Source organism: Eumetopias jubatus, unplaced genomic scaffold (genome assembly GCF_037043125.1).
Source record: "Eumetopias jubatus isolate StellerSeaLion01/CBP00866 unplaced genomic scaffold, mEumJub1_p1.0 scaffold_5, whole genome shotgun sequence".
Classification (NCBI taxonomy): domain Eukaryota; kingdom Metazoa; phylum Chordata; class Mammalia; order Carnivora; family Otariidae; genus Eumetopias; species Eumetopias jubatus.
In genome coordinates, this window is record NW_028274811.1 from 95,156,230 (window position 1) to 95,167,843 (window position 11,614).

Here is an 11,614-nt window from a genome sequence, read left to right on the forward strand (position 1 = left end):
GGGTAGGACTCTTCTGCACCACTCAATCTCTGCCATTTACTGCCCTACTTACCTGGACTAATACTGTCTCCTGTCTGCCACCCAGGCACCTTTGCCTTTCTGTCCACCCAGGCTCCCTCCACACTGGCTTCAGCACAAATCTGTTCATGCCTCTTCCCTGCTCGGAAGACCTCTTTGGCTCCCCCTTGCCTAAGTGGAAAAAGTCTGAATTTCTTAGCTTGGCATTTATAGCCTTCCAAAATGTGGCTCCTGCTTACTCTAAGCATAGCCATTCCCGTCAGGTGAAAGGAACATCTCTCTTCTTTCCCGGATATGCCCTTTGTGTCCAGCTTTCATCTCTTGTACTACATTGGCCTCTCCACCTAAAATGGTCTGCCCTATTTAACAGTCCCCACCTTCCCTTGAGAAGAATTTCAGCCTAATACCCCCAGGTGGAAGGGCCAGAGTTAGAGAAGCTTTGAAGTTAAACATGGTCCTTGTTGGTTTTAGTTCACACTTCTCATTTTATAGATGGAGAAACTGAGCCCCCTCAAGTGTATAGATTATTTGTTCTCTGGATGGGGACCATTTATTTTAAAATACTCCATAGTGCCTAGAGCCCAGGAAGTGAAGAGATAAATTTTGAACTCTCCAGGGCAGTGTTTCTCCAACACTGGCCTTGGGACCCTCCTGTATCTAATCTCTCTCTATATATATCTTGGGGCTTGGGTCCTCCAACCTCTGACCTGTTCAATGCTCATCTTTGGGGGTAGTGTCTGGTATTTGCCTGTGTAGGAAACCATGCAGCGGTTTTCAAATTTACACTTATGTTTGAAAACCACAGCAAGTCTACGGAGGCTGCACCACGGGTGCCACTTAGTAGAAAGAGTCCCAGTACCTGAAGTCTCCCTTCCCCCAGCCACCACTTCCGCCCCTGAGTTTGAGGCAGAGGCTTCTGGGAGCTTAGATGGCCGAAGCTGATGAAGCTGGCTTCTTGGATATCCCCAGATAACCTGGCAAGAGCCTTTCTCCCTAGAGGTTCTCCAGGGCTGAGTGAAGGATTCCATCCTCCAACCCCACACCCCAAGCCTGTACAGTCCTCTGGATCCTCTCTACCAAATCAGGGATCATCTGACCCAGAAGAAACAGGCAGGAGAAGCGGGCAGATGGGTGTCGCCTTGGACAGGGGTGGAGGAAGTCATGCTGGGCCAGGCCTGGCCAGGCCAGGCCAGCGAAGAGGGCAGGTGTTCCTTTTATGAGGCCAACTCTCTACATGGGGCGATGGAGTCCACCCCCTGAAACACTGGGACTCTGGCACACAAAGCCACACAGGGCTGGACCCCATCTAGGGGTTGCAAAAGCATTGGGGAGAGATAGTCTGTGCCCAGTGGGAGAGGGCACCAGCTGAGCAAAGCCGACTGGGCAGGGTGCCCACATTCCTCTCCCCCTGCCTCCTCTTCCCCGCCCAGCTGGCCTGAAGCAAGCTGAGGAAGTCACTGAGCCCAGGACCTTGGGTCAGCGCTCCCCGCCCGTGCCCGCACTGCCGGCTGCCGCAGCATCTTCCAGCACATGGTTCTCAAGCCACCTGCCTTAACCCCTGCTGGGGACCCCATGCCCACACCTACCCACGCCGTGTCGCTCCTTGTCAGTTTTGCGCCAGGGGGCCATGGCTGGGCCACTGGAGCTGCGGGGGCCTCCTGTCGTTCTGTGGGGAAGCAGCCAGGGGGTGGCTAGGCGCTCCGCCGGGCCCCACTTCCTTCCTCTTTTCAAACTCCCTCTCAGGGCCCGCCCTCCTCTCCCCAGGGCGCCCTGCTCCTCCTCCTCTGGCCCACTGGGCTGGGGCACATTAGAAAGCTAGTGGCTAGAAGACCAGAAGGCCCCCAGTAAAGCTTGGGGGCCACCTCTAACTTGCTCCTCCCCAGGCAAGTGGGCAGAGGCAAAGCAGGCACTTGGGGCCACCCAAGCCACCACCACAAGTGCAGGAAGTTGCCGGATAACGGCTAGTGACTCAACAGAACTCCCTCCCAAGGCTCCCAGCATGAGCTTTGATGTCTGATGTGAATTCAAATCCACACTCTATTGCTTATCGGCCATGAGGGTAGGACAAACTCTCATTTTTTTCTAAGATTCAGTTTTCTCATCTGTAAAATGGGATACTAGTACACACTTCATATGATTGTTGTGAAGATTAGAGGAGATCATGGACACAGCAGGTAACATGTAACAGTTCAATATACACGTACAGAGGATGTCACTTGTGGTTTTTATCCTATTGGTGCCACACACCCATTTGAAAATCTGATAAAAGCCGAGAAAACTCTCTCCTGAAAGTACACAAGCACAGGATTTACCAACAATGCCAGGAGGTAAGGGTGCTCTGAGAGCCAGCCACAGTGGCCCCCAGGAAAAGAGTCCTAGAGTTACGCTAACGAAGACATTTCTCAGAAAAATCTCATTTTTGCTCTGGAAACAGATACTATCAGGAAACAAAAATGTTTCTTTGACCCATGGTGATAAGACTGAATTAAAGTCTTCCTGAATTTTCTTTATTCATAACTCTCACTACCTCTTTCTGCCTTACACTAGAGAGTCGATAAGTCTTAGGCAGATTAGGCTATGTCACCACTGACAGACAGCTAGGGCAAAATACTAATTTCATGTTATCTAAAGTTATTTCCTTTTTGGTTTTCTAGCAGCACTCTTTAGGTAGTACCTTTTGTAGTGAGCAGTTGAATCAGTCAGGATTCCACCAGAGAAACAAAACCAGTAGGTGAGGTATATAAACATGAAGAAATGTATTGCCAGGAACTGGCTTATGTGAATGTGGGGCTGGTTAGGCACATCCCAGATCCATAGGGAAGGCCATCAGGAAGTGCAGGCTAGACATTCTCAGGAGGAGCTGAAGCTGCTTTCCACACAGCTGGAATTTCTTCTTTTTCAAGAAAGGCTCATTTAAGACCTTTCAACTGACTAGATCAGACCTACTCAGACTATTGAGGATAGTCTCCTTTGCTTAAAGTCAACTGATTGTAGATGTTAATTACATCTACAAAATGCATCCACAGCAACACCTAGATTGGTGCTTGATTGAATAAGTCTGGAGTCTCGCCAAGTTAACTCATAAAACTATTGATCTCAGCAGTATTACAAATCAGATTATGCATCAGAGGTTGGTGAATTTCTTCTGTAAAGGATTAGACAGTAAATATTTCAGTCTTTGCAGGCCAATAGGCAAAATCAAGGATATTATGTAGGTACTTTCATAACAAGAGAGATAAGAGTTCCACATTTTTAATTGATAAAATTCAAAATTTGATATTAATAATTGAGTATATTTTTTTGTGATTAGGTCTAGTAATGAGAAAAATAAATTTTGGGGGGAGATCATATTTCACTTCACTGGAGTTAAAAATTAGTATTCCCTTTAACCAGAATTGATTGCAAATATTCATGTTAATGTTGACCCATAATGAAATTTTACAGTTTTCATCTTAGAAAATGTCTTTTCCCACAGGTGGTATGTAGTAAAGAATTAATCTTGTCCAATAAGAAGTCTGATATTTGTCCTCAGCTACTGGGAATTGGTCTTAGGCCCTTGAAATATCATGGTTTGCCTAGGAAACTTAGGTCACACCAAGCAATCTAAAAATATGCTTTAGGATAGGGCCTATGCCAGAAAGACAAACAGTGTAAAATGGGCCACATGGTATCAGGTGATCTGGAAGTTGAGATAAACTATGTGGGTAATCAATCATGCCTATGTGATAAAGCCCTAATAAACTCTGGATACTAAGGTTTGGGTGAGTTTTCCTGGTTGGCAATACTCCACACATATCATCACACATTAATGCCAGTAAAGTAACAAATCCTAACTCCATGTAGAGAGGACAATAGAAATGTTTGGTACTTCCCTGGACTCTGCTCTATGTACTTCTTCCCTAGATTGAATTAAATATGTATACTTTCCCAGTAACAAATAGTAACTGAGCAGAACAGCTTTCAGTGAGCTCTGTGAGTCCTTCTAGTGAATTATTGACCCTGGTGATGGTTTGGGGAATACTCCAAACTTGTAATTGGTGTCACAGGTGAGGATATCTTGTATGGAGTATATATCCTCTAAACTTTGTAGTTGGCTATGTCTCACAGTTGGCTAAAACTCTCAAAGGAAGGTACTGGCAAATACTGGTATCAATCCGTGAGCATAAGATTTTACTAAGCATTTTCATTGCTTGGAAGGCATTTATAGAATTTTATTAAATCTTATCTTGATGTTTGCCTTTTAGTGTGTCATACTGCAAATTAATCACTTCCAGTTGAAGGTTATATGGCAACTCCTCAATTGCTCAGTTAAATGGATTTTGCAATTTAAACCTTTCTTTTATACTTGTATTGAGGTCTGAAAAACATCAAGGGAACTATAGTTTGAGTTGGGAAAATACGTTCACTGAAAATTTGTGTAGTAATGGAAATCTCACTTTTTGTTTTAAGTTTTGACAGCACAGGAAGTTTTTGAAGCAGATTGACATTACTTGTGATTTAAACATTAATTGTCATCAAAATGACTTTATCACAGAGCTCTGTATATAATCATTGTTTCACTTTGAATTTTGGTTGAATCCATTAAGAATCGTTATGACAGAGGCTCCTGGGTGGCTCAGTCAGGTAAGCAACTGACCTTGGCTCAGGTCATGATCTTAAGGTCCTGGGATTGAGCCCCACATCAGGCTCCATGCTCAGCAGGGAGTCTGTTTGTCCCTCTCCCTGTCCTTCTGTCCCTCCTCCCCCCTCCAGCTCACACTCTCTTTGTCTCAAATAAATAAATAAATAAAATCTTTTTTTTTTTAAAGGAATCACTATGATATTTCCAGAGTCATCCATTGGTCAACAGCTGAAAGCTGTTCTTCTTGTTAAGAAAAATTTCAGTCTCGACCCTGAGCTCAAAGTCACTGGTGACTTATTACTGTGAAGACATCGAACTGCTATGGGTTGGTAAGGCAAGTCAGGACATTCAGTTTCTATTTTTGACAAAAGTTCACAAAACAGACAATGGTTAAGTCCAGAAAAGCTAATGAAATTCACCCTGGATACAACTGGTTCAATAACACATGATAGATTCAAATACTTTCTACAAAGTACCTTCTGATGACTATGGCAATAAATTAGCATAGGCTTTGTAAATTCATCCAAAAAGCCTTTATTTGCTCCATATATATTTTTACCACCAAGAGTTGTAACACATCTTAGCAGATTCCACTTCAGGTTGTACTGAAATAATGTTTCCTCCTTGTCTTTGAAAATATTTTTGCCAATAGTTTTTCCACATGGACTATTCATAGAAACTAATTCTTCATTCACTTCAAACTCAGCACTGACTCATCAAATACCAACTGTGCTGTATTGCTGACATCTGTCACCTTATCAAGAGCTACTAGAAATCATTTGCCTTATTTTTAAATTGATTACTGATGTAGTTCCCAATGTCCTCAACTCTTCAGGCAACCACTGCTATCAAAAGGCTAATGGTCTTACACTACTTTACTTGCTCAGACACATTTTATCTGCTGCTACAATCAAACATGAAGAACTTACCACCAAAAGATGTCTTTCCTTGAGCCTCGATGGCAAGATGGTGGAGGAGTAGGAGACCTAATTTCGTCTGGTCCCAGGAATTCAGCTAGATAGGGATCAAACCATTCTGAACACCTACGAACTCAACAGGAGATAGAAGAAAAGAATAGCAGCAACTCTCTGAACAAAAAAGCGACCACTTTCTGGAAGGTAGGATGTGCGGAGAAGTGAATCCGGGGCAATATTCGGGAAGATAGACAGCAGGGGAGGGAGCCTCCATCAGCCACTACTGGCAAGTGATAGAGCAGCAGAGCACAAAATAGGAACTTTTAGAAGTCTGCTCCGCTGAGGGATGTCACTCCAATGGCTAAGCAGGGGTGGCACCCTCGCTGGAACAGTGTGATCTCAGGACCCTCGGGGTCACAGAAAGACCGGGGGTACCTGAGTGCAGCAGAGCTCCCAGGTATCGGAGCAGGGAAGCCGGCTGCAGAGACAAAGCCAATGAGTAGGCTCTCAGCTCGGGGTTGCCATAAACTGTGATCCGCAACACAGTCGGGCCACTGCTCTTCCAGCAGGGACCCAACAAGCAGCAGATCTAGGGGAGACTCACCTTCCTCCCCCGGGAGGAGTGGCATGGGAGCACACCACAGGTCTCTGCTGGGTTTGGAGACTTCACACAGGGTTGGGTGCCATAGATAGAAAGGCTCGGTCACAGGCCAGGTGAGCACGGAGTGCGACCGGAGACCGGGGAGATGGGAGTGATTGACTGCTTTTCTCTGGGGGCTCACTGAGGAGTGGGGCCCTGAGTTCTTGCTCCTCCTGGTGGAGATTGGGAGGCTGCCATTTTCACTCTTGTCCTCCAAAGCCACATGGAAAGCATGCAGGGAACAAAAGCTCCTGAGAGCAAACCCAAGCAGATTACTTAGCCTGGACCTGGCAAAGGCGGGGCAATTTCACCTCCAGCAAAGACATTTGGGAACCACGGCAACAGGCCCCTCCCCCAGAAGATCAGCAAGAACAGCCAGCCAAGACCAAGTTTACGGATCACTGAGAACGGCAGAACTCCAGCACTAGGGGAATACTGCACATAGAATTCATGGCTTTTTTCCCATGATTCTTTAGTCTTTCAAAGGTAATTTTTTAAATTTTCTTTTTTTTCTTTCTTTTTATTTTTTTGAATTTTTCATTTTCCCTTTTTCAACCAACATCTTATCAATCTCTTTTTAAAAAAATCTTTTTTATTTTTCATTTTTAGAGTCATATTCAATCCCTTCATAATAGTTAACCTTATTTTTGGTATATACATATATATATATATATATATATATATATATATATATATGTTGTTCTTTCTTTAAAATTTTGGGATACAGACCAAAATATACCCTAAATCTCTAGTGTATGGCTTTGTTCTAGTCTCCTGCCTGATCACAGTCTCTTCCGTTTTTTTTTTTTAAATTCCTCTTCTTTCTTTTTTCAACCAACTTCTTATCAATTCCTTTTATAAAATCTTTTATAATTTTCATCTTTACAGTCATATTCCATCCTTTCATCGTATTTACCCTTATTTTTGTACATATATAAGTTCTTCTTTCTTTAAAATTTTGGGAGGCACTTTCTTATAACAGACCAAATTATGCCCAAAATCTAGTGTATGGTACTGATCTATACACCAGCCTGACCATATTTGATCATATTCTATTTTTTTTTAATCTTTTCCTTTTTCTTTTCTTTTTTTTTCGTTTTTCTTTCTTTCCCTTTCTTTTCCCCTGGTTTCGGGTCTCCTCTGGTTTGTTTACTGTATATTTTTCTGGGGCCATTGTTACTCTGTTAGCATTTTGTTCTCTCATTCATCCATTCTCCTCTGGACAAAATGACAAGATGGAAAAAAATCACCTCAAAAAAAAGAACAAGGGCGCCTGGGCAGCTCAGATGGTTAAGCATCTGCCTTCGGGTCAGGTCATGATCCCAGAGTCCTGGGATCAAGTCCCGCATCAGGCTCCCTGCTCCTTGGGAGCCTGCTTCTCCCTCTGCTTCTCTCTCTCTCTCTCTGTCTCTCATGAATAAATAAATAAAATCTTAAAAAAAAAAAGAACAAGAGGCAGTACCGACTGCCAGGGACCTAATCAATATGGACATTAGTAAGGTGTCAGAACTAGAGTTCAGAATGATGACTTTAAATATAATAGTTGGGCTTGAAAAAGCCATGGAAGGTATTAGAGATACCTTTTCTGGAGAAATAAAAGAACTAAAATCTAACAAAGTCAAAATCAAAAAGGCTATTAATGAGGTGCAATCAAAAATACAGGCTCTAACTGCTAGGATAAATGAGGCAGAAGAGAGAATTAGTGATATAGAAGACCAAATGATGGAAAATAAAGAAGCTGAGAAAAAGAGAGATAAACAACTACTGGATCACAAGGGCAGAATTTGAGAGATAAGTGATACCATAAGATGAAACAATATTAGAATAATTGGGATCCCAGAAGAAGAAGAAAGAGAGAGAGGGGCAGAAGGTATATCAGAGCAAATTATAGCAGAGAACTTCCCTAATGTGGGGAAGGAAACAGGCATCAAAATCCAGGAGGCACAGAGAACACCCCTCAAAATCAATAAAAATAGGTCAACACCCCGACATCTAATAGTAAAACTTAAGAGTCTCAGAGACGAAGAGAAAATCCTGAAAGCAGCTCAAGACAAGAGATCTGTAACCTACAATGGTAGAAATATTAGATTGGCAACAGACCTATCCACAGAGACCTGGCAGGCCCGAAAGGACTGGCATGATATATTCAGAGTACTAAATGAGAAAAATATGCAGCCAACAATACTATATCCAGCTAAGCTGTCATGAAAATAGAAGGAGAGATAAAAAGCTTCCAGGACAAACAAAAACTAAAGGAATTTGCAAACACAAAACGAGCCCTACAAGAAATATTGAAAGGGGACCTCTAAGCAAAGAGAGAGCCGAAAGTAACATAGACCAGAAAGGAACACAGACAATACACAGTAACAGTCACCTTACAGGCAATACAATGGCACTAAATTCCTATCTTTCAAAAGTTACCCTGAATGTATATGGGCTAAATGCCCCAATCAAAAGACACAGGCTATCAGATTAGATAAAAAAACAAGACCCATCGATATGCTGTCTGCAAGAGACTCATTTTAGACCCCAAAACACCTCCAGATTAAAAGTGAGGGGATGGAAAACTATTTATCATGCTAATGGACACCAAAAGAAAGCTGGGGTGGCAATCTTTATAGCAGACAAATTAGATTTTAAACCAAAGACTATAACAAGAGATGAGGAAGGACACTAAATCATACTTAAAGGGTCTATCCAACAAGAAGATCTAACACTTGTAAATATCTATGCCCCTAACATGGCAGCCAAGTATATAAGCCAATTAATAACAAAAACAAAGAAACACATCGACAACAATACAATAATAGTGGGGGACTTTAACACCTCCCTCACTGAAATGGACAGATCATCTAAACAAAAGATCAACAAGGAAATAAAGACTTTCAATGACACACTGGACCAAATGGACTTCACAGACATATTCAGAAAATTCCATCCCAAAGCAACAGAATACACATTCTTCTCTAGTGCCCATAGAACATTCTCCAGAATAGATCACAACCTAGGGCACAAGTCAGGTCTCAAACGGTACCAAAAGATTGGTACCGGTTCCCTGCATATTTTCAGACCACAGTGCTTTGAAACTAGAACTCAATCACAAGAGGAAAGTCGGAAAGAACTCAAATACATGGAGGCTAAAGAGCATCCTACTAAAGAATGAATGGGTCAACCAGGAAATTAAAGAAGAATTTAAAAAATTCATGGAAACCAATGAAAATGAAAACACAACTGTTCAAAATCTTTGGGATGCAGCAACGGCAGTCCTAAGAGGAAAGTATATACTGAGTTTCTTTCTCAAGAAACAAGAAAGGTCTCAAACACACAACCTAACCCTACCCCTAAAGGAGCTGGAGAAAGAACAGCAAATGAATCCTAAACCCAGCAGGAGAAGAGAAATAATAAAGATCAGAGCAGAAATCAATGAAATAGAAACCAAAAGATCAGTAGAACAGATCAACGAAACTAGGAGCTGGTTCTTTGAAAGAATTAATAAGATTGATAAACCCCTGGCCAGACTTTTCAAAAGAAAAGAGAAAGGACCCAAAGAAATAAAATCATGAATGAAAGAGGAGAGATCACAACCAACACCAAAGAAATACAAACAATTATAAGAACATAGTAGGAGCAACTCTATGCCAGCAAATTAGATAATCTGGAAGAAATGGATGCATTCCGGGTGCCTGGGTGGCTCAGTTGGTTAAGCGACTGCCTTCGGCTTAGGTCATGATCCTGGAGTCCCGGGATCGAGTCCCGCATCTGGTTCCCTGCTCAGCAGGGAGTCTGCTTCTCCCTCTGACCCTCTTCCCTCTCGTGCTCTCTGTCTCTCATTCTCTCTCTCTCAAATAAATAAATAAAATCTTTAAAAAAAAAAAAAAAGAAATGGATGCATTCCTAGAGATGTATAAACTACCACAACTAAACCGGGAAGAAATAGAAAACCTGAACAGACCTATAACCACTAAGGAAATTGAAGCAGTCATCAAAAATCTCCCAACAAAAAAAACCCAGGGCCAGATGGCTTCCCAGGGGAATTCTACCAAACATTTCAAGAAGAATCAATACCTTTTCTTCTGGAACTGTTCCAAAAAATAGAAATGGAAGGAAAACTTCCAAACTCGTTTTATGAGGCCACCATTACCTTGATCCCCAAACCAGACAAAGACCCCATCCAAAAGGAGAATTACAGACCAATATCCCTTGATGAACATGGATGCAAAAATTCTCACCAAAATACTAGCCAATAGGATCCAACAGTACATTAAAAGATTATTCACCAAGACCAAGTGGGATTTATCCCTGGGCTGCAAGGTTGGTTCAACATCCGCAAATCAATCAATGTGATACAATACATTAATAAAAGAACAAGAACCATATGATCCTCTCAAAAGATGCAGAAAAGGCATTTGACAAAGTACAGCATCCTTTCTTGATCAAAACTCTTCAGAGTATAGGGATAGAGGGTACATATCTCAGTATGATAAACACCATCTATGAAAAACCCTCAGTGAATATCATTCTCAAAGGAGAAAAACTGAGAGCTTTCCCCCTAAGGTCAGGAACATGGCAGGGATGTCCACTATCACCACTGCTATTCAACATAGTACTAGAAGTCCTGGCCATAGCAATTTGACAACAAAAAGAAATAAAAGCCATCCGAATCAGCAAAGAAGAAGTCAAACTCTCACTCTTTGCAGATGATATGGAAAACCCAAAAGACTCCATCCCAAAACTGCTAGAACTCATACAGGAATTCAGTAAAGTGGCAGGATATAAAATCAATGCACAGAAATCAGTGGCATTCCCATACACCAACAACAAGACAGAAGAAAAAGAAATTAAGGAGTGGATCCCTTTTACAACTGCACCCCAAACCATCAGATACCTAGGAATAAATCTAACCAAAGAGGCAAAGAATCTGTACTCAGAAAACTATAAAATACTCATGAAAGTAATTGAGGAAGACACAAAGAAATGGAAAAACGTTCCATGCTCATGGACTGGAAGAAAAAATATTGTGAAGATGTCAATGCTACCTAGAGTAATCTACACATTCAATGCAATCCCTATCAAAATACCATCCACTTTTTTCAAAGAAATGGAACAAATAATCCTAAAATTTGTATGGAACTAGAAAAGACCACGAATGGCCAGAGGAATGTTGAAAAAGAAAAGCAAAGCTGGTGGCCTCACAATTCCGGACTTCAAGCTCTGTTACAAAGCTGTCATCATCAAGAGAGTATGGTACTGGCACAAAAACAGACACATCGATCAATAGAACAGAATAGAGAGCCCAGAAATGGACCCTCAACTCTATGGTCAACTCATTTTGACAAAGCAGGAAAGAATGTCCAATGGAAAAAAGACAGTCTCTTCAACAAATGGTGTTGGGAAAATTGGACAGCCATATGCAGAAGAATG

At 42.0% G+C, this 11,614-nt stretch overlaps 1 protein-coding gene across 1 annotated transcript in view; it reads right to left on the reverse strand.

Moving 5' to 3' along the window:
* Nucleotides 1–1,728, reverse strand: part of DOCK2 (dedicator of cytokinesis 2) — a 407,203-nt gene extending 405,475 nt beyond the window's left edge. The window contains exon 1 of the mRNA XM_028102762.2: nucleotides 1,605–1,728. Coding sequence (XP_027958563.2) covers nucleotides 1,605–1,647 — 43 coding nt within the window. The 5' untranslated portion in view covers nucleotides 1,648–1,728. The remainder of the gene's footprint in view (nucleotides 1–1,604) is intronic.
* Nucleotides 1,729–11,614: the final 9,886 nt, after the last annotated feature.